Source organism: Cavia porcellus, unplaced genomic scaffold, assembly GCF_034190915.1.
Source record: "Cavia porcellus strain 051 isolate PalLab524CR breed Dunkin Hartley unplaced genomic scaffold, mCavPor4.1 scaffold_27, whole genome shotgun sequence".
Classification (NCBI taxonomy): Eukaryota; Metazoa; Chordata; class Mammalia; order Rodentia; family Caviidae; genus Cavia; species Cavia porcellus.
The window spans coordinates 9,037,268-9,060,973 of NW_026947510.1; the positions used below are offsets into that span (position 1 = coordinate 9,037,268).

Below are 23,706 nucleotides of genomic sequence, written 5' to 3' on the forward strand. Positions count from 1 at the left end.
ATCTAGAAAATTGTGATAAGCTCTTTGGGTTGTCTACCGTAAGTGATTGGAAAATATCTCAAATGCTTTTGGTCAAAGTTAATTTGACTGCATTTGTTTTTTAGAACCGTGTGGGAGAAGCATATTTGAAAATGGGCAATCCACAGATATGTTACTAAATTATAAAGCCCTTCGTATATAGCCTTCACTTTTACTTGTTACATAACAACTCTGGGTCACAGCTACAATGTGCTGACCCCTCAAAATTCTCAGGTTTTATATTGGCATCTCGTTGTGTTGTTCTCTTTTCTTATTTGATTTGATTAAATTATATTCAACTCCAATGTGGGGAACATGGTAAGAGGAGGATAAGATGTGCAGCCTGGCCAACAGTAAGTCTGGGCTTTGCCCTCAACTTCTGGAGCCTGATCTCTAAATTTTCTGAATTTTATGTCTGCTAGGAATGTGCATGTTTGCCTGAGGCCTTGAGTCCTACCGGATTTTCTAACAATGCGATTTAGGGTTAGTGTTGTCCATATTAGAAAGACCAACAGTGGGATTTTGAATGGGAGCTTTAGTTAATAAATTTCAGTCAACTTAGAGACTGAGATCAATCAAATATAGCTCTAATAAAAACTGTGAGACTGAGGCCTGGGAGAGCACCCATGGTTGGTGAGACTCCATGCATGTGGTCAAGCATCAATACCAGGAAATGGTAATGCTTCCTAAGTCCACAGGCAAGGATAGTGGATCTGTGTTTGGTACTCATCCAGTTCCCATCAGTGTTCTTCTCTTGGCTGACTTTATTTTAAGCCTTTTCCCTGCAATAAACTAACTGAATATGATGGCTTTCAGTGAGTTCTGTAAGTTCTTCTCATGCATTTTTTAACCTAAATGTAGTCATAGGAACCACCCAAACCTGCAGTTGTTGTCAGAAGTGAAGGTGTTCTCTTGTGAGGTCTCTTTTCTCTAATTGCCATTGACCAAATTTTTCTACATGCAGATAGGAAAGTAAGAAATAAAAGTGTCTTTATTAACAGAGAATATGATAGTTGCATAGAAAATCAGCAAATAAAAATGCTAAAAAGGAATCTTTCAAAATCACAGGGCTTACTCCTCCATTTCAACACTTAGGATGCATGTAGATCAGTTAAGTCTTAGGACACATACAGATCAATAGAGAACAAAAAATCAAGAAATAGATCCTGCATACAAAGAACTGATTTTCAACAAAGCTGCTGATGTAATTTAATGGGGGAGAAGAATAATCTTTTCAACAAAATGTTCCAAGAACAAGTGGGTATTTATAAGTAGAAATGAATCTTGGCCATTACCTCCGACAAGATACAAAATATTAACATAAAATTAATTATAGAACTATATGTAAAACATAAAATAACAAACCTGTAGTAGAAAAATAGGAGAAAGATTTCATGACTTTGGAAAGGCAAATAATTCTTAGCTAGCACATGAAGAAACAAACCATAAAAAGCTGATCAGTTGAATTTGATTGCAATGTTACACTTTTGCTCTTTGGCTAACATAGCTAAGAAAATGCAAAGTCATATCTTAGACCTGGAGGAAATATTTTCCAGATGCATAAATGAAAAGAGATGTGTCCTGAATAGATAAAGTAATTGTACAACTAAATAATTGAACAAACCAATGAATAAATGCATAGATGATGGAAGGAAATACTTCAACAAAAAGAGACCCTGAAGGCAAATAAGTCTCGAAAGGAAATTCAACCTAACTAAGCAAATGGAATTAAAATTTCAGTGAAAGGACCAGGGATATAGCTCAGTGGCACAATGCCTCCCTGGCAAACACAAGGTCCTGAGTTTGATTCCCAGTACCAAACATAAATAAATAAAATATATAAATAAAATAAATAAATAAAATTTCAATGAGGTTCATGACACTCATTAAAATGACTTAATACAGTCATTAATGGTGCATAGTCAGGATGCAGCACAATTGAACTCTCACTCATTGTCAGAAAGGGTGCAAAAGGAAGTGGCATAGCCCCTCCAAAAGCACTCAGATAATTGCTTCCAAACACACATTGACCACCTAACTCAGAAATTCCATGTGTGAAATTGTGAATGGTCGCACAGCAGCTTTATTCTTACCAGCCCACACTGCTGACAACCTCCATGAACACTAACTTGTGAATGAATGCATATTTCACTGGACAGCAATTCAGTGGAATAATGATCAGCCTTAAAAATCTGGCTGTTGATACATTCAAGAATGTGAATGTTTCTCAAATTCATGATAGCAAACAGAAAAAGTCAGGCTCTTTCTGAATTTTGGAGTAGGAAAAATAAAGTGACAGAAAATAAATCAAGGTTTCCAGAATCTAGAGGTGGGAGAAGGTCCGATGACAAAGGAAGCATTTGGGATGAAGGTACAGTTCTGTGCTGAATTTTCTTGTGATGTTATAAGTCTTCAAACTGGGCTGCCAGAACAGTGAATTTTACTTTAAGGAATTTATATATCAATAAACTGGACTTTGAAAACAAATCTCACAGATCTCATAAACTGTGAAAAGATACTTGGTGCGTGTCTAGCTGATAGATCAGTGTCTAAATTCTTGAATACAAATTAATTCATATGGGCTAGCAGGAAAAAAATCAATCATTTTAGGAGAAATATGGGCAAAAAATTAACAAGAAACTTCCTGAATAGCACAAATAGAGTCACAAAATATACTTGAAATACATCTCTATTCCACTAAGAAATTCGGAAACTACACCAACATACTATCTTCACCAACATACTATTTCTTAACTTAATCTTCACCAACATACTATTTCTTAACTATCAGACATGCTTACAATTAAAAACAGGACTGTCATAAGAGTTAGCTAATAATGTGAAGCAAAGGAAACTTTCATCTACTGCTTGTGGGAGTGTATTTGTTATAACTATTTTCAAAAAGATTTTGGCATTATTAACAAAGTTAAATGGTATGAACACTCATCTGAAATTCCATTTCCTAACAGGTAGTCTGCTGACATTTTTCCATGTAAATAGCAGAAAATATGTATGAAACACATTGCAAAAGTTTTAAAAGTCCTGAATTTTCACTAAGCGTGGAACGGGTAAATTACAGCACAGTGTTTTTTACAGTATTATACTGTTGTTCAACTAAGGTTAATGAGCTACAAGTACATGCAATAAAATTAGTGAATTTCAAAAAATTCATTTCAATAGAAAGTCACAGGAGTACATAAATATACTTGTGTTTACATATATTTAGGAAAGAACACTCTGGCTATGTAGGGTAGCCATTTCTGAGCAAGAGCTTTGGAGCTTAGTTTTATGCATTTGCATCCCGGCTCTCTGTTTTCTAGCTGTGTAATCTTCAACTTGCACTACAGTTCCTTCACTTCCACAATTAGGAGCAGATGAATGGATAAAGAAAACATATTTATACCCAATGGAGTACTGCTGTGCTAAAAAAATGATAAATGAGTCATTTGTGGGAACATGAATGTATCTTGAAATCATGGTAAGTGAAATAAATCAGCCACACAAGCTTAAACATCACATTGCTTCTCATACAAGAAATCAAAATATAAATAAAGAGAAAAATAAAAGTAAATAATAGGAGATGGGGAGATAGCTCTTTTGGGTTTTTTGTTGCAATGAAATTGCAAACAACCTTTGTTTGTTTTGTAGCAGGGATCGAGCTCCCGACACAGCACTTGCCAGCCAGGCGCTTGTGCCCCTGAGCTAAAATCTCCAGCCCCAGTAGCTCTTTCGGGAAGGGAAAAGGATCAAGAGATGGAGGGAGAAAGAAGGACTGGAAGGGGATGGAAACAGAATTAAGATGTGCCACATACATGGACTAACTCCTCCTGAGGCAAGTGATAATTATGTTTTATAAACATTTACTAATAAAAAATGGAAATTAAAAAAAGAATGTTTAGCACAGCTTATGATTAAAAAAAAAAATGTGCTTAATACTGCGTAGCACATGGAAGGCACCAAAAAGTGTTAGGTAACATTATTATTTCCCAGCCCACTAGGGTGAGTCTTGGTAGGACCCAGACAGCAAGGAAGGGTCCTTGTGACAGCCTCATGGGATAGCAGTAAGAGAGCCCATGGAGACAGTGCAAATTCCACAGTTGTCCCCACAGAGGAATGACAACCACACAGGAACACAAGACCTAGACCAGGAAGAGAGCCAGAGTACTAGAAACCGGGGACAATCTGGTCCAAAATACTTGTTGACATTTTTAGTCAAGTCTTCAGTTTTTTTCTAAAGAAAGCAGAATTACAATAACAAAATCAGATAGGTACGCATACATCCATTTCTGATTTCATTTCCCCCAGGAATGGACTTTCCAGCTGATTGTCATTCCAAGCCTTTTCCTGAGCACTTCCCTCCCATCTCTTAACCGAAAGACCAAAGGGGAAAGTTGTGGAATGTAGATCCCATACACCTTTCCATCTATGAGCTATTTATAAAACCCAAGATATGGTAGGGTGAGGCTAAATGATCATCATGCTAAAATAATTATTTGGTTTTTTCCAGGCACTCATGTGTTTGTTGATTGTATTAGCTTACCATCAACTGGTTTTTATAGTTTGATCATTGACCTATCCATTTGGGGAATTAAGGGATCTCTTGTTTTGATAACCTTAGAGCTATTTAATAAACAGGGTTTACCATACTTTCTGATAGAAGCTGAAATGTATAGAAAAGATGAAAACTGATAACCAGAGAGAACTGTGACTTACAAGGCAGGAGGACTACTTTGTATAGATTTTACTAGTATTCTGTAAGGCTTTGCATATACAGAACTATTGTTATGCTACTGAAATGCTTCATTTATTACTTACCCTCTTATTTCCACCTGCGCGACAGCAGTGATGTTAATTTGCAAACTCACAAAATTGCTATCTGGATTGTCCTTGTTGGAACTAAAACACAATGAAACATAATTTAAGTATATTTTCTCACCTTATGATCATGAAAACATTCTGTGAATCACATTTGAAACACACATTCCTAACCTGGTAATTTAGAAAGCAATGGTATAGTCGTTTCATAAAATCATAACCATTTTTGCAAGGAAATGTTAAGATCATTTATGATCAGCAGTAATGAAACAACTTTGTATTACATGATCATTTATCTGGAAATACAATAGATTTCTGGAGACACTAACTCTTTTAATTTCAGTGATTAAACCAAAACAGCAATGAGCTGAGTTCATTTTCTGACTTGTACCATAAACAAATTCCTTAACATCTCTGCATATCATGTTCATGGCCCATCAAACGGGAATGGACAGCACAGGCAACTCCTGATTTTTCATGCTAATAAAGAGGAGACTTGGCATGAATAATCCAGAACAGCATATAATCGAAAAAACATTTGCTTTTGGCTCTGAAAGGTATCATGCCATACATTGTTTTGGGAGCAATTTTTATCTTCCTTATGGTTTATTCTTTAAGTTAATATTTAAAGAAAAAGTACATTCACTGCACACTGTCTAGTGTACAGGGTGGGTATAAATTAGAAACACAAGTTATGGCATGAAGAAATGAGACTCAAAGAAACTGAACAGTACATCCACAGGCAATCTGAGGTGATGTGTTTGTGAAATGCATCAAGAGTCTCAGGATAGAAAGTGTACTCAACACTATTTATTTGAACAGTGGCAAAATTATTCTTAAGTTTGGTGTTTCATCTCTTTGAGCAAATATAATTAGATAGGAAACTTAACTTTAAAAAGTGTGTGTGTAAAAAAACAATAAAAAATAAAAAGTTCATGGGTTAAGCAGTCAGTGCTATAAGAAAAATAAAATATTCCTCCCAAGTGGTTCAAGTAATAACTGGATGTAGGTGTTGTGTATTTAAATATTTTGTCCCTTTGTGCATTCATCAGTGTCATCCATGTGATCAAATAGTGTTTAATAACAAGCACCTGGCTATATTGCCACTTCAGAGCTTGCTTAGATTCAGGTCTCTTTAAGAGAAGAAAGCCTCCTCTGTTTGATGTGGAACCTTGCCCGGATTCAATGGATAAGCTCCAGTACTGTGATAGTGGGAAGAGGCTAGCTTCATACTAGATTATAAAACTTTCCAAATGTGAGAGTTAGAAAGCATCTGATCAAGTTCTGCTTTCAGATGAGGAAGAGGCAGAGTTTTTCCTACAGTGCTTTAGGAAAACCCTAGTTGAATGCATATACAGATAAAGCAACTTAGACTGCAAACACATAGGAAAAGTAACCAACAAATGTCAGGCTCATTTCCTGTCATGGAGTACTTATCATTGCTGACCTCATAAAAGTCCCCAGAGGGATTTGTTCACCAAGGTTTGAACCCCACATTCTAGACCATTTCCTTTTATTATTATCACGCATGGGGAAAAATTTCTGTCTCTCTGTCTCTGTCTCTGTCTCTGTCTCTGTCTCTCTCCCCCTCTCTCTCTTGCAATGGCATGATTAAAAATTCTAACCAATCACAAATCATTCCACTTGTTACAGACTTACTGGTACCAAATATAATACAAGTAATTCTGAGGTTTGGAAATTTAAATCTAGTTTCTCAGCAGATCAAACAGATTTTGTTCTATTTCTAGCTCACTGCTGCTTTGTAGCAATGAACACCAGAATTATGAAAAGAGGTTTCACTTAAACTATTTGAACAGTGATTCTATTGCCTCTTGTTCACAAATGTTAACACAATCTCCATTACTTTTAACAGCCTGAAAATGTAAATAGATGTCAAACACTGAAGTCATCTTTGAGTCTGAGTATCAGATGAGAATAGTCAAGGCAGAATTGCTGAAACACAGCAAGAGCAATGGTAGAACTGGAGTCTAGACTTGTCTGGCAAATTAGAATTAGCTCCTGTCACATAGATGAGCATGATACTCACTACCGCTTTCTGCTATTGTCAACCAGTCTCTGGGTGATGTACAACTTTGATGCTTGCTTGACCTCTTTCCTGGAAGGAAACCTCCTTCACTAATGTCATGGCTCCATTCATTAGCCATCCATCATCGCCACAGAGGCTGAGCTATTTATGCTGCTGGTGCTTTTTCTATGCAAGCAATGGCGAATTTCCTCTACTAAATTCTGTGTCTTACAGGAAGAATAGAGATGTGTCTCACCTTATCACTCCAATGCCCTTTGCTTTTTCCTATTGTTTTCTATTTTCCCAAATTCTTTTCGTTTTTTGTGCTCTTCAGAAAGAGCAAAGATAATGTCCTGTTTATTTCAGCACTGCTGAGGAAGCTACTTCAAGGGTAATCTTCCAAGCCTGCGTGTCTGAGTAGTGCAGTGGAAGACCTGCTTTGCGCAGGGAGGAAAATGTTTTTGTCATACAGAGTGAGAGCCTGGAAAGACCATTCCATGCTAATATTTGGTAACAGGAGATTTTTAAATTTATTAATTCATAAAGCCCATATTTCTTTTGGCTTTTATTTATGGAACAGGGCACCAATGTGAATAATGGAAATCAATATATAGTTGTAAGAGTTTAGACTTTAAAACACTTGGTTTACTTTATTTTTGATTTGAATACATTTAAACTGAATCTAAAACTACCCATCTAAACCCTCATTAGTATCTTTAAAGACTGCCAGGAAAGTGTACAGATAAGTACTCACCTTCTAAACACCTTAGCATTTGAATTTTAAAAGTGTTATCAAACAGTTTTACCTGTATAATCGTTCTTTTGAGAGTCCTGTTTTAATCATGTTACAGTTCTTCCTGCAGTTTTATGTTTCTATATAATTAGGATAATGTTAAATAGTCATGAGTACACTACAGTATAACATGACCCATTTTTAGCTTAAGGTAAATGTTTACAATGTGGTGATTTCTGTATTCCATCAAATTCAACACTTATTTACTGACTCATTATTTTAAATAATGATCTACACGGTGGATATGGGGATGGAACTTAGAACATTTTCTAGTGTTTTTCGTTGGTTGAGTGAACTACTATTTACATCTTTTATTTATATCTACAGTCAAGAGAAAAAAATACTGATGAATTGGCATAGCATATTTGTTCCAAATTTTTTTTTCTAAAAAAAGTCATGCATTCTATAAGATGTGTTATTTTTCTTCTAAATGACACAAATCTTGCCACTAAGAATTCATGGGACAGACAACAATGGAGAGAAATACAAACTTCAAGCTTCTGGGGTGACAGTAGTCCTTCATTTTGGCATTTTATTCATGTCAACTTCATAATACAAATGTAAGATTTCCAAAATGAAAGTATTTAGGGGTATGTGAGCTTTTGGAGAAAATGCATATTTCTGTAGATGCAATGAACTAATTTAATTTTTGATAAAATAAAGAGCTATTATAGAATAATTCATTTTGCCTATATCTCACTGCTAGGTTGATTAAAGTAAAAATGATTTAAAAATGCAGGAGAAATTATCTAAACTAATTTCAAGGAAAAAACCCTAGAAAAGGTCATAAAATGATACTTCAGTTAGAAAGCTTTCCTCTTTAGAAAGCTGGGGAAGAGGTAGTTTGTGACAGATACATATTTTTAAGGTCTGCTACATTCTTATAATTTTATGTGTTTTTTAAAAATTCTAGACTTTTCATTGATGTAGCTATAAAAAGGTAATAAAATGTGCACAGATTAATTAATCAAAAAGTTATCAAGTATGGTTACATGTCTTTCCAGATATTGAGATAAATTTAGAGATTCATAATATTGCATTTGTACTGGAAAACTTTATAAACATCTTTGAAGATACTGGCATGACTGTCTTTTCTGTAATTAGAGCAAGAGTTCAAATAATTGGACAAGGTACAAATATCAATAAAAGGTTTTCATGCTGTCTATATCAATGTTATGCAAAATTTTAAATTGGAGATTGCAAAAATACAACTATGTCACAAGATAGCTTGTCAACACATTTACATTAACCTGACTGTAAAATTTCATAAACAGTTTAAATTATATTCTATTAAATTTCCCTTTTTCACATAGGTCTAGAGCCATTAGATTGATTCCATTACTGGATAACAAGTTGAAGCTCATAGCTCAAAAGCTCTGACCAGCATTCCTCACTACTGTGGGGTCTTTCCACTCAAAACATATTAGTTGTGACTATGAAGGGTCAAAAACGTAGACTGAGGATGAGTAAAGTCACAGTTACATTCTTTTTTTTTTTGGACCAGGAATCAAACTCAGGACCTTGTTCTTGCCAAGCAGGTGCTGTGCTGCTGAGCTAAATCCACCTACCCCACAGTTGAACTCTTAAACAAGCTGATCCTTAGAAAAAGGAAGCAGTGATCTACAAGTTCAGTTCATTAGATCTAACAACAATGTTAGCTTGTTCTACCCTCAAAATATGGTGTGTCATCTGCATACTGCCATGCTATGCCCATATAAACCATTGGAGACTAATTCATTCTTGAAAATTTAAGAGATTTCGAGATTGCACATGTAAAATCTATACTTTCTGCAGAATTTTTTTCTGTCTCACAAATTGACCTACATAATGTAATCTGTTTTCAAAAACCTAAAATATTTTAAAAAATAAAATTATTGAGAAAAATCAAAGGTGAACAGGGCCATGTAGTGGTAATTTCAGAAGAACTTTAAAGATATAAAGCTTGACAAGCAGCCTTTAACCATGAGTGCCTGCACTCCTAAGTGCTGTTGTAATTTAGGTACACAGAAGTCTAACCTTCTGATCTGGAGATCGAAGTTTGTGCTTGTGTTTGTTTTCTCCAGGCGAGGAACTGCAAATCGGAGGCCCAGAGAATACTGAAAATAACAACAAGACACAGGATACAAGTTATTACATGAGAGGGCCCTTATACACAGCATAAAAATTGTTCCTAAGTAAGCCCTCCAAACCTCCATCCTGTATCTCAGAACTGTTGTCTGTTTCTGCACTAGATAGCTTAGGGTTAGGGAAGCTGGGAGCTCAGAGTAAGCTGTAATAAATATGCCTAAAAAATCTGACTCAACAAGCAGAATAAAGTCTATTTTATTTTAGTGCAATTTCTGAGTGAGATAAAATAAAGACCCATTACCTGATAATCCAGTGGTGAGGAATTAGTCAGACAAAAAGCATGCATTCACTCTAATGTGGAACACATAAAACTATGACTGCACAGTGGCTAGTACATTGTATATGCTCAAAAATACTTGCAAGTTGAATCAGTATTGTTGAGAGAACTTGGACAAGGAAAGTAATTTTATGACAAAGGACCATTGGCTTATGTGGGTGATGTGACCTGGATTCTATCTCTTCAAATGGGTCCTTCTCACTTCATGGGCCTTGATTTATTTACATATACAAAAATATTAGATTATCCAGCCTTCAGTTCCATAATAGTGATGCAAACCACATGCCTCATATATTAAATTTGCTATATTTTGCTAACAACTGAACACATATACATTCCATATATGACTTTCAATAGAAAACTGCTAATTACCAAAGAATATACATATCAACTTTCCATACAAAAATACACTGTATCCTATAAAATTATGATGCACAAAGGTTAGTATCTGGTGGGCACACTTTGGTAACTTTACAATTCATGCTGATCTGAAGTTAATTTTATGAGCTAAGAAATAAATTTTGTGCTTTTTTTAAAGATCCAAGTCACTATGTATTTTGGTTCCCTTTACCCCTTTTCTGTCACTTCTCTTTTGTTCTAAAATGAAAACAACCCAAATATAAGAAAAGAGACTGATTTGTGAGTCTACAATTTTTTTTTGTCTTTTTCATTTTTATCAGTACCAGGGATCGAACTCACGACCGCCTGCTTGCAAGGCAGGTGCTTATGCCACTGAGCTAAATCCCCAGCCCAAAGTCTATAATGTTTTTGATGGACATTTATAGGGCTTTTGAAATTATAGCTGAAAGGTTAATGCAATAATGTGAATGATGCTTCCAACATAATGATCAAGGAAGAATACCAGTTACAAATTTCATTGTGCAAAGGGTGTCAACTGTGATTTGAAGTTTATACATGAAAAAAATACTGTGCCACAACAGAAACATATTGTAAGGAACTAATCCAGAATAATATGCTAAGGTAGTTGTACAGGTTATTTTTTTCCTCCTCTATTTGCCAAATTTGAAAACCTGCTCTTATTTTTATAACTGGAAAAAAGAATTAAAAGTGGAGAGAAATAAAAGCAGTGATGATATAAAGAAGGAAGTAAAATAGTAGCTAACTTGTATACAGAATTATGAGACTTCCTGTCCTGAGCATTGTACTATGATTTATCTGTCATATCTCACATAATTAGGACAATTCTGCTGACCCTTTACAACTAGCAGCAATCTGAGGATTGGAGAAATTGAATGCCTTGATCCAAGAATGGACCAAATAAACTACAGAACTGGAATTTAAATTCTTGCAAGTGGATTCCAGAATCTGTATTCATAGGACTATAGTTTGAGAATTGAATCAGTAATAAAATCTCATGTTAAAAACAATCAGTAATAACAGGAAGTAATACTAAATTATCATGTTTATCATAGATCATCCTCCCCTGTATGATGAGTCATAAACTGCCCTGGAAGCTTTATTTACATCACAGTGTTACATTATTCCCCACTTTCCTACAAGTAGGTGTTTTTCCACTTCAGTGTGATTTACTAAGCTTATAGTAGAGCTGCTATCTATACTCAGAGGTGCCTTGATTATAAAATATGTAGCCCCTCAGTCAAGGAATGAGGAAATTTTTATAATTGCAAATGTGCAATTTTCCATCAGGCCATACACTCTTCTCTCTTCTGTGGGATAGATTTTAGCTTTTAGTCTGCTTTTTCTATTTGGAAAATTGCTCAGACCTCAAATATCCTGCAATGAATCCTCCACTGGCAGAGACTGAGCCATGTGGAAATGTTTGCCTTTATGTCCTATCTCCTTTATTAGTCCCCCATCACTTTTTTTTTTTTTGATCTTTTTCCTTTTTATCGGTACCAGGGATCAAACTCACGACTGCCTGCTTGCAAAGCAGGTGCTTATGCCGCTGAGCTAAATCCCCAGCCCCCTCATCACTTTTGATATACAAATTTTGAAATTTTTATTGAATGGATATTGTGTGTTTTCATATTTCTATTGTCAGACTCCAGTTTACTATCAGGCACAGTGAAGGGACTGAAGAACAATTATTGAATGAATGTTTTGTGTCTTGATCGTTTGCACCCAATTCTAGATATCTTACTGGACTTGCGATGTGGGCTGCTTCAAGTTGGCCTTCAGTGCAGAACAATGCTAAGGATGAGGACACAATAAGATGTGTCATCTTCCTATTGGTAGGAGGTACTTCTGTTTTTTTTTTTTTTGTATTTTTGTATTTTTAAAGAAGAACAAAAAATAAAAACAATGGTACAAAATTTCAAAATAATATTATAGGACAGTAACAATGGTTAATACATTGCATATTATCTCCAAATTAGTTGCTCATATTACAAGATATAGGGATGAAAAAATGAGCAACCAATATATACACAAACATTTCTTTTCAATGAACTAATAGCAATTAGTAGTATACCATCTCAACTGTTTAGTGTGTGTGTGCATGTGTATATATATATATATATATATATAATATTTTTCTCTTCATTAACAAATATGGTCTCAAGTTGAATCAATTTCCCTGTAAACATCTGAATTTTATCCCTCTTTATAGCTGAGTAGTTCTCCATTGTATAAAAAGATAATTTTTATCCATCTCTCAGGCATTTGGGTTGTTCCCAAGATTTAGCTATTACAAATGCTGCTGCTATAAACATGGGTGCACATACATCACTGTGGTATAATGTGTTTTTAATTCTTCTGGAAAAATAATCAGAAGGGGAAGAGCTAGGTTGAGGGGATGTTTAGTGCTAGTTTTTTGAGGAATCTCTACACTGATTTTCATAGTGATTGTATCAGTCTACACTTCCACCAACAGTGAAGAAGGGTCCCTTTCCCCCCACATCCCTTTCTGCATTTGATTTCTTGATGCTAGCCGTTCTTTCTGGGGTGAGAAGGAATCTCAGTATTGTCTTCATTTACATCTCTCAAATGATTAATGATGTTGAACATTTTTTCATATATTTATTTGTGATTTATATTTCTGCATCTAAGAAGTGTGTGTGCATCTCAGCTGCCCATTTTTTGATTGAATCTTCAAATTTGGGTGGTCTGATATTCTTCAATTCTTTATGTGTTCTAGATATAAATACTTTATCTGAGGGACAGTTGGCTATAATTTTTTCCACTCTGTTGATTGTCTTTTCATTGTGTTGGTGATTTCTTTTGATATGCAAAAGCTTTTTAATAAAATGAGATTCCAGTTGTTGATTCTTTGATGTTTCAATTTTGTTCATGAATTCTCTGCCTACCTATGTCTTCAAAATTGGTACCTACTTTCTCTTTCAGTAGAATTAGTGTCTCTGTTTTAATACTTAGATCTTTGATCCACTTTTACTTTAGTTTAGTGCATGGTGATAGACATGAGTCTAGTTTTAGTCTTTGGCATGTAGAGAGCCAGCTTTTTTAGTACTATATATTAAAGAGGTATTTTTCTTCCAGACAACAAGCTTGGCCTGTTTCTTAAAGTGTTCAAGTGTTTTTATCCTCAGATCTGTTCCACTGATCCTCAGGTCTGGTTTGTTGTTGTTGTTATTGTTGTTTTGTTTTGGTTTTTGCCAATACCATGCTGATTTTATTATAGTAGCTTTGTAGTATAATTTCACATCAGGGATTGTGATGTCTCCTGCCTTACTTTGGTTAACCAAAATTACCTTTGCTATTCTAGGTCTCTTCTGATTTCAGATGAATTTTAGGAATGACTTCCCTAGTTCTGCAAAGTATATTAATGGTCTTTTGATTAGGACTGCATTAAATCTGTATAACAATTTTGGAAGTGTCATTTTCATGGTGTTGGTTCTTCCTATCCATGAAAAAGGGATATTTTTTCATTTCTGATATCTTTTTTAATCTCCTTTTTCATAGTACTGCAATTTTCAATATATAGAATCTTTACTTCCTTTGTTAAATTAATTCCTAAGTATTTCATTTTTTTTTGAATGCTATTGTGGAGTATGGTTTCCCTAATTTCTCTCTCAGTAAGTTAATTTGTGTACAGGAATGCTATTGATTTTTGAGGGCTGACTTGTATACAGCTGTGCTACTGAATTTGATACTAGTTCTAGGAGTCATTTGATGGAGATTTGGGGGTTTTCTATGTAGAGTATCATGTCACCTGTAAATAATGATAATTTAACTTCTTCCTTTTTCTCTGTCTTCCCTAATTGATTTGGCTAATGATTCTAGAATTATATTAAGCAGAATATAATTGATAGGTGATAATTGATATCCTTGTCTTGTTCCTGATTTTGGAGTGAAAGTGTTCAGTTTTTGTTCATTTAGTATTGATGTTGGCTGTTGGTTTGTCACGGGCGAGTTTCATGAGGTTTAAGTAAAGACCATCTATTTTGATTTTCTGTATGGTTTTATCATGAATCTGTGATGAACTTTATCAAGTTCATCTAGTTTTTGCATCTAGTTTTGTTTTGGGGGTAATACTCGCCTCCAGGAGTGAGTTAGGGAGTATTTCTCCCTTTTCAATTTCATTAAAGAATTTGAGGAATATTGGCATTAAATCTTCTTGAAATTTCTTGTAGAATTCAGCCATGAATCCATCAGGACCTGGCTTTGTCTTTGTTGGTAAGTTTTTAATTACATTTTCAATCTCAGTAACTGATACTGGATTATTCAGAATTTTTACATCTTCTTGCTTCAGTTTTGGTAATTCACGTGTATCTATCAGTGTGTCCATTTGTTCTGTGTTTTCCATATTGTGCGAGTAATATTTTTTGAAGTAGGTAATGGTGATCTTCTGAATTTCTGTAGGATCTACAGTGATTTCATCCTTTCCATTCCTCAATGAATGAATTTTAATTTTTCTTTCCTTTTTAATAAGGATGGATAAGGGTTTATAAATTTTATTTATTCTTTCAAAGAATCAACTCTTTGGTTGATTAACTTTTTGTATTTTTTTTCTTTATCTGCATTGTGTCAATTTCAGATCTAATCTTCATAATTTCCTCCCTTATATGGGCTTTGGGTTTGCATTGCTTTTCTTTTCCTAGAAGCATGAGGTGAAACATTAGGTTATTTGCTTGTGCTCATTCTGTTTTCCTGATATGAGAATTCACCACTATAAATTTCACTTTTAGGATGGCTTTCATTGCATCCCATAAGTTCTGGTATGTTGTATTGGTATTCTTGTTTAGTTATAGATATAGTTTAATCTATTCCTTTATTTCATCTGTGACCTATTGGTTGTTTAGAAGGGTATTATTTAATTTCCATGTGTTCATGCAGATTTTTGTGATTTCTTTTGCCATTCATTTCCAATCTCACTGCACTATGATCAGATAATATGCATGAGATAATGTCAATTCCTTTGCATTTACTTAAGAATGTTCTGCGGATTAGTATATGGTCTATTTTAGAGAATGTCCCATGTGCATCTGAGAAGAATGTATATTCTGTTGTTGTTGGGTGGAACACCCTGTGAACATCTACTAAGTCCATTTGTTCACAGGATTGGTTCAGTTCTGATACTTCTTTGCTGACTTTTTGTCTGATTGATAAATCTCTTTGTAACAATGGAGTATTGATGTCTCCCATTACAATTGTGTTATCATTTATTTGATTTTTAATGCCTATTAATGGTTTTCTGATACACTTGAGTGCTCCCATAAGTGGTGCATACATATGGTGTGTGCAGGGCTGCGGCTCTGGGGCTACATTTTGCTTCTGCATCATGTCATTTTCTACCTTCTCTTTTTGTTTTATTTAATTTTCTATGGCAAAGCTCACTGATTCCTTATGAAAGCTTTATCACTGCCATTGAGGCTTCTTTAGAAGATATCTGTTCTTCAGGGATGGCCTCTAGATGTAGGCGGTTCTTTGTAGCTATCCCAAGAACCTACCTTCCTAATTTGTAAAGGATGCAAGATTATTATTTGGTTCAGTTACCAATCCTTTGGTATTGAACTGTGGTGATGAGTATGGCTCTATGTAATCATAGTGTTACCGTACAGAGGAGACAAATTGTTTATAACATGTATGACATCCTGGTTAAAGTAGTATAGATAATAGTAACTATAGTTTCATATGTAGCTTAACCTGCTATCTCCATGCACAAGAGCAAACTCTATGGTTGCATAACAAAATCACACCTATATTGTGCACTTTATTGCCATGACTTTGCCCTTAGTGGAGTATTTCACCCTTCTGTGGGGCGTGAGAGGTTAAAATGGGTAGAAAACAGGATAGTGATGAATGAGGTCAGATATAGTAGAGTCAAGGATGGAAGTGAAAAGGTGACCACTGAGTTTTGTGATACTGGTGGACACAGGAGGGAAAGAATGAAATAGAATGTGAAGGAGTAATCAGGAAGGGCAGAGACAATGATTACTCAACTGAAAGTTTAAATTCAAGTAGTTGATGAAAAACAGAAAGGGATCAATAAAAGAAAATGAAAAAGGTAAGAAATCGAAATAGTGAAAAAAAAGGAAGAGAAACAGAATGACAAAGAAAGAAAAATGAGACCAGACAAAGACAGAAGAGAGAGAAAAGCAAAACCTCAAATACAAAAATAACCTCAAACTACAAAACAAAATAAGATGACATCCAATCAAACAGGAAAAGGATAGTCTACCAGACCTACATCTAGAGGAGAATAGAAGTCGTCAAATACCTCTGGTGTTTACAGTTCTATGATAGAGTCCATGTTAGAACCCAGAAATGTGTTGAATGTGGAGCTGATCCTGGCCTCTGGATGTGGGGCCTGGGACTGGTCTTATGTTGGTTGAGCTCTCCAGAGCCCAAACGCTGGCTCCTCTCTGCTGCTTCAGATGCCTCCACATTGCTGGTCTCACTGATTGCTCTGCCATCCAAAGGTGTGCATGTGCCCACGCACCCCGGGATGACTGCTGTCCTAAGTCTTGGGGTTCTGGTGAGTCCACCTGCAAAGGTGTGTGTCCGTACACTCTTCTCATAGACCCCACTGTCCGGGGGACAATGGACGAGGTACAGAGCACGGATTCACACTCTTCTCACAGGCACTGCCTCCTGGGGCAGTGCTGCCCTGGAGCAGTGCATGTGTTCTAAATCATACTCAATACCAGGTCTCTGGATGCTTATTCTAAAGAGTTTTTTTTTTCAAATTCTTGCTAACAAAATTTATAAGTTGTTATGAACCTTAGTGATGCATAACTATTTTATAATACTTCACTATTTAAAAATCAGAAATAAAATTTTTAAATGCTGTCTAGAATATTTTGTTATGTTAGAATTAAAAATCAAGCAAAAATAATTTGCTAAAATATTTGGGGACTCAAATATCTGCTTATTTACAATGTTTTCTAATATATTTAGGACTTCATCTCCATTTGGAATTTTACTGCATTGCACTGAGAGTTTTCAGAATGTACACAGAGAAAAAGTAAATAAATCAAAGTATTTTATAATAAAGCAGAATGCAATAATATCTGATGTGTTTAAAGGCATTAAAGAGAAGATAAGAAAGCACTTAGGTTTGTCCTGCTATAGACCTCAGAGATAAGTGAACATAAACAGTTTACTTTCCTGACTTCTAAAGATTATTTGCTGATAAAATGGATTGGCATCTCTTTACATAAACACATTCATGGTTAAGACCACACTGTCACTTTTATACTGCTCTTTGAATGACATGGGTGGCCAGATGTTTTCCTAAGATTGTTCTTAGTTATTGATGTTCTTACACAATCTTTGGTATAGATTTAACACTTTTGATATTACTGGGAAAGGAAGAAATGACCACACTAACAGACAAAACCCCTACTATCACCATCTCAGTTCATGTCTATCTGCCCCTAGGTGTTCCTTTTTATATCAAATTGGGTAGTGGGTTTTCTTTGTGAAAACTAACAAAAGGATGTATTATTAATTTCTAAATAGAAGGATAAAAATAAAAAATTTTCTCACATCTCAGTTTAGACACCATATTCATGACATTAATTAATTAATTAATTAATTAATTGCAATACTGGGGATTGACCCAAAGCCTTCACACTGACCTATATTCCTTTTTTATTTGTTTAATTTTAATGCAGAGTCTCACTAAATCACTAAATTGCCCAGGCAAGGCTTGAACTTGCAATCTTCCTGGCCATAGCCTCCCAGAGTTCTGGGATTATAGTTGAGGAGTACTATGCTTGCAATGATTTTTTTTTCTTTTAATTTCCATGTATTACCCATTAGTTTTTATCCAAACATATTATATAGTTTTGTAGACCAGATATAACATGGGATTTCTTGTCAGGAAGTGTTTGAGACCTGGTTCTGTCCTTCATCTTTTGTGTATTTAGGTTCATTTGACTTTTTAGGCATTGGATTCCTTATCTATAAAGCAGAAAAAAATATTCAACATGTAGGATTGTCTTAAAAATTCAGAGTAACTAAAAATGAATCTTCTTAACTGTGAGAAATTCATAACAGGTTAATCAGCAGTAATCTGTTAAAAAATTTGACTTTTATTTAAATATTTTTGACCGAACAAGTTTATACTTGGCACATTTTTAAGTACTCAAGGCCACTGCAATATTATAGCACAAACAGCAAAAACATTATTCTAGCATAGTATCTTAATGTACAAATTAGTAATCAGTAGTATTTCAATTTTAAATGCTTAGGCAAATGTGTGAAGCATTGAGCTAGGAGATTTATTTACTGGAATATTTTTTACACTTTTACAATGAAAGTGAGAACCTGACCTCCTTGCCGAAGGAAGGATATGGATCAATGATGACTCCAGAGCTGCTTTAAGAGGATGGCCAAGGGACCATCATTCTCTGTAATCTGTCAGAATTGGTACTAATATAAATTTGTGCAATTTTCATACATTTTTTTCCAGCATGTCATTTCACTGATAAAGACAAATATCTAACTTTAAATAGCAGAGTATGTCAAGGTCAATTTTTGCAAGTTTTCATTATATAGTGTTTTCAGATTTCAGATTTTTTTCTGTCTTGAGACTGCATAAAATACTTGGTACTGTGATACTGACTACAAGAAGTACTTAAACTGTGATTGATTACAAATAGTACTTAAACTGAGTGTAATTAAACTATGATTGCATAAAATAAACCTATTTTCCATCAATAATCATGAGCAGAAAGTTCCTAAACCTGGAGACAGAAAGAATACAGAAAAGGATAAAGAGGAAGAAAACAATTCCTATACTTTCACAATCATGTCATAGACTCATTAATTTATTCCTTGCTACCAAGCAATGTTCTGTATTATTCTGGAAATACAGACTAGTAAACTGATTCAAAACTGGAGTATAGTAGTGCTTTATGAAAATACTATGAAGACTATTCATATAAGAGGCATAATGGAAAAAGAATCATTTCTAATTAGTTTATTTTAAGGTTCCTTTTTTGCTTATGTTCTATTTTTTAATTCAAAGGAGTCTACAGTAAAATTCAAAGAAAGATATTCAAAGAAAATAGCTCTAGTAAGAAAAAAAAAAGTCTTCAGACTTTGTTACAACTAAAAGCCCCATAAATGTAAGGTCTAAAGAGCAGGCACATAAAAGTGTACATCTTTTTGTGTTTGTAACCTGTGGTTATGACTCTGTGTAGGTTAAAATGCTAAATCCCCTGATGATTTCCTGCCTAATTTATTTTAGCTGCTGAATGTTGAATTGCCGCCTGCTAATTGAAGAGCCTTTCCACTCATTCTCTATAAAATTCAATTAGACAGAAATTAGTGCTGCTGGCTTCTCTTACATTTGTTGCAGTCACCATAGGGTTCCCGAGGTCACACACTACCATCCTGGTCACATTTTCCATCTTGTACTCACAGCTCACTGGCCGAAAACCCTGCAATGGGAAAGAACATCAGCCCAAGTTCAGGAGGCAGAATAAATTACTACATCACACCATGAAGCCATGCAAAGGCTTGGGAGCCCCCTTTGATTTCAAGCACCTGTGCAGGAAACTGTGTACAAATGTTACTCTGTGACCATTGTCTCAGAAGAGAAACCTGAGAGAAAAGCGCAGAAATTTAGGAAGAAAGATGTTGAGTAGTAAACATAGTTTTCATGGAATAAAAATGCTTACATGGTGTTTATGTACATTTTCTGGACATTATTTTCACTAATGTTAATGTTAAATTCAGGACATGAAGATCACAAACAATCAAGCTTATTCCTTACATTATAAAAATAAAATGACAGCGGTATGTAGAGATTATTATAAGACTCAACTACTTGCAAGAGTATTGCCTGGACACAAATCTCTCCCCACATGGTCTCCTTTTGAGATTGCATAATCAATTTTCTTCAGTCTGCCAAATAGTTAAGATGTAAAGAGAACTCCTTTATGTTTACCCAGTGCTTCTAGCCACCTTCTATCTCCCATAATCATTTTCTGATTAGTGTTTAGAAAACTCAAGTTTGAAGAGATGCTTGGAAATATACGTTGGAGAAGATCTCAACATTATGCTGACAAGAAGGAGTTTATTTTCACTGCCATTTGCTTTCCCCTATGTCTGCCTCTGCTATACTCTGCTGCTTTGAAATCTGCCCCTTCTTTCCCAGCCAGATTTTCTTTCCCTACTTCAAAAAATAGTGGCCCCATCCCCTGTTCTCCATTTGGTGAGAGCAATTTATGCTACCCCATTTTTCACTCTAAGTGATGGTGTGTTGTTAACCTGCTGCCTATTACCCTCATTCCACATATAAACTTGCAACATGATGGTGTGGTGATTAGGGTAGGGTTTCAACTTCCATGGCTATGGAATCTGCCTCGGGATTGGTGGAGCACACTTCTGGTGTGTCTGGAAGGGACTTGGGGGCGTGGCCTTAAGTACTATTGTGTCCCTCTCCCCAACCTCTGTCACTGTTTCCTTGCTCTGTTCTCACCACACCCTTTTGCCAGCATGTCTGTTCCTTGAGGTCTGCCAAGCATGTGCTGAAATTGTAAGCAAATAAACCTGCCCTCCTTTAAAATGTGTAAATTTGGTATTGTGTCTCAGAGAAGAGAAAGCTGAACAATGGAGACCGCATCACAAAGAACTACCCTTTGAGGAATTTCTGTCCTTGGGAGAAGTTCTTGCGAGAGCCTTCCAATATGATGATCATTTACCCATGTGTCAGCACCACTGAAATTTTATATAAGTAATGTGAATTTTTCAAATGAAAGTTTCACAAATGATCCTCCATTCTTTTCTATTTTAAGAAAGAAGTCCCAAACTAAACCAATGACACAAATAACTTAAACAAACTTCAGATATCTAAGCAAAAAATTCTCCATGTACATCACACACTTCAAGACTGCACGTTTTAGGAGGACAGGGTTTTTGCAGCTGTTTGTTCTCACTGCCTGAGGCAGAGTTGGGTACAAAGCATCCGGTGATCTCAGAAAACACAGGGCAGCTTACACAGGGTAGCTAAGTTCTCTCCTGGTGTTTTGCAATATAAACAGATACTATTTAACCTCCTATCAAGAGGAAAAACCTTGATATTTGGAGCGTTGTATAATACGTGCTCTTAGAGAATATACTAATGACACATTAGTAAACAGAAGGAATTAAAAACAAAACTCTTTTCCAAAGCTGGTAATCTTTTCTCAAAGGTAAGTTTAGCATACTTTCAAATCTTTAGGAATTTAGAATCTTACAGAGATATTTCATGTTGGGATTATTAACCTAATTCTGAAAACAGAAAAAAGAAAAGAATCCTAGAAAAACTTTTAACAGTTCACACATGTTCCTTGAATAGGATCCAAGGATTTAGTTTTTATAGTGAATATTTTTATCTCACCTAAAGGTTAAAGTTTCCATGGACATGTTTCCAGCTTCCTAGAACTGGTTCTTTACATCAATCAATGACTTTTCTCCCTTCCACATCCCTTCCGCTCTTTTTTTAACCCTATTTCCTCTCTGTGATGAGAAAAACAGATTAGTTTTCTTCAGGGTATTTTAAGTTTATTTATAGCTCTTAGAGCTATGTGAATCATCCAGAGATTCGTTCACTAAAATTACTATGAACCTGCTAGGTACCAAGTCCTGATACACAAGATCTTTTTTCCTCACTGAATTTCTAATTCTTACAATTACAATAAGTAATTACAAGCAATGAAAACAGATTTCAGTAGAGCTTGATATATGACAGAAAAACAGTGATAAAGGAGAACATGTACGTAGGCTTCAGAAATCAGAGGACATCCTGGAGGAGGTGACATCAAAGTGGATGGAGAGTATAACACTGATTACAGTGGGCGTCATGACAGTTTCCATATAAGATGATTATAAAGATTGACTCAGTTAAATGCATGTGAGAATTCAGGGATGTATCCAGCCCACAGCAATAGTTCAATGAATGTCAGGAGACCAAGTAGACCATTCTCCAAGATGGGAGGTACAGGAGAGAGAAATGTGAGCTGGGAACAGCCCGGTTATGGACAGGTTGAAGGAGAGGTGACCGAAAGAGGTTTAAGTGGAGACCTGTCACAGGTTGCAGAGACACAGCAAGTGCAGTGGTGCTTAGCAGGGCCCTGGAGAGGAGAGGTGTGTCCCAGAGGTGGATGGTGATGATGGCTGCACGACAAAATGAGGATTACAGCCCTGCACACTTAAAAATGGTGGAAGTGGAAGATTTCATCTTATATATGTTGCTACAACAATAATAACATCTGTAGTCCTTTATTCTTGAAAAAATTTAGAAGAAAGATCAGTAAAGGAAAATATAAATAAAGGCTGGCTCCATTCAGGTTTTGAGAGAAAGTAATGATCAGAATCTATTTTCTAAAAGACAAATGTTTTCAATAAGAGAACAAAAATTACACTTAGTTTCCCCCTCAGGGAAAAATTATATATATAGTTATCACAGTTCAAATAAAAAGGCACACAAACTTCAAACTGCTTAAAAATGCAGAAAAGAAAAGAGAATGTGATTTAGTAATCTAAAATTTAAAGCCTGAGTTAAATCTCTTCCCAAGAGAAGCTGATAAATGGAAAAAATAATTAAGGGCTCCCTTGAGATTATGGATAATGTCTGCTATAAAGTTTATGATCAATGATAGAATGATAACTATTCACTCATATTTTCCATTGAAATAATAAACTGGATATTTTGCTAACAGAACATTCTAGAATACTTGCTTTGCTCAGCAAAGTCATAAATGAGGCAACACAAAGGGAATTTAAACAAAATATGAGTGAAACCCTGGAACATTTGAGAAAACATACTTAAAATTTCGTTTTCATATTTATCTTTATATTTTTACATGTAACTATTTGTAGGAGGCAATATTTTTCTTTAGTTTTATTTGTGCATATTCTTATGAGATAATATTTCCAGTTCAAAATGGTTATTAAAAAATAAAAAGTAAATTAAACAAAATGGTTATTAAACACCATGTTTCTAAGTTGTGTTTGTAAGTGCTCTAATTATTTTCATTGATTTCTATATCTTGAAGTAACTCATAGAGAGATGAGGAGTATGAAATTTCATAATAGTGGAACAGGAAAATGGGATGAATACAGATCATTCCCTGGAGAAATTAAGGTAGAAATTCATATTCATTTTTGAAATAGAGAAGGGCAGGTTGCCCAGCTGCAAATACTTTTGAAAAGAAATGAGATGTGTTTTCTTCTAATCAACTTTTCTACTAATTAGAGAGTTAGAACATTTTTGCA

General features: G+C 35.0%; 1 protein-coding gene across 2 annotated transcripts in view; it reads right to left on the minus strand.

The window, feature by feature from the left end:
• Itga8 (integrin subunit alpha 8) overlaps positions 1 to 23,706 on the minus strand; it is a 171,465-nt gene that overhangs the window by 44,049 nt on the left and 103,710 nt on the right. For both annotated transcript variants that reach the window (XM_003462769.5, XM_063237857.1), the window contains exons 21-23: positions 19,794 to 19,886; positions 9,669 to 9,748; positions 4,834 to 4,914 (exon numbers count right to left, since the gene is read on the minus strand). In XM_003462769.5, coding sequence (XP_003462817.1) covers positions 4,834 to 4,914; positions 9,669 to 9,748; positions 19,794 to 19,886 — 254 coding nt within the window. The remainder of the gene's footprint in view (positions 1 to 4,833; positions 4,915 to 9,668; positions 9,749 to 19,793; positions 19,887 to 23,706) is intronic.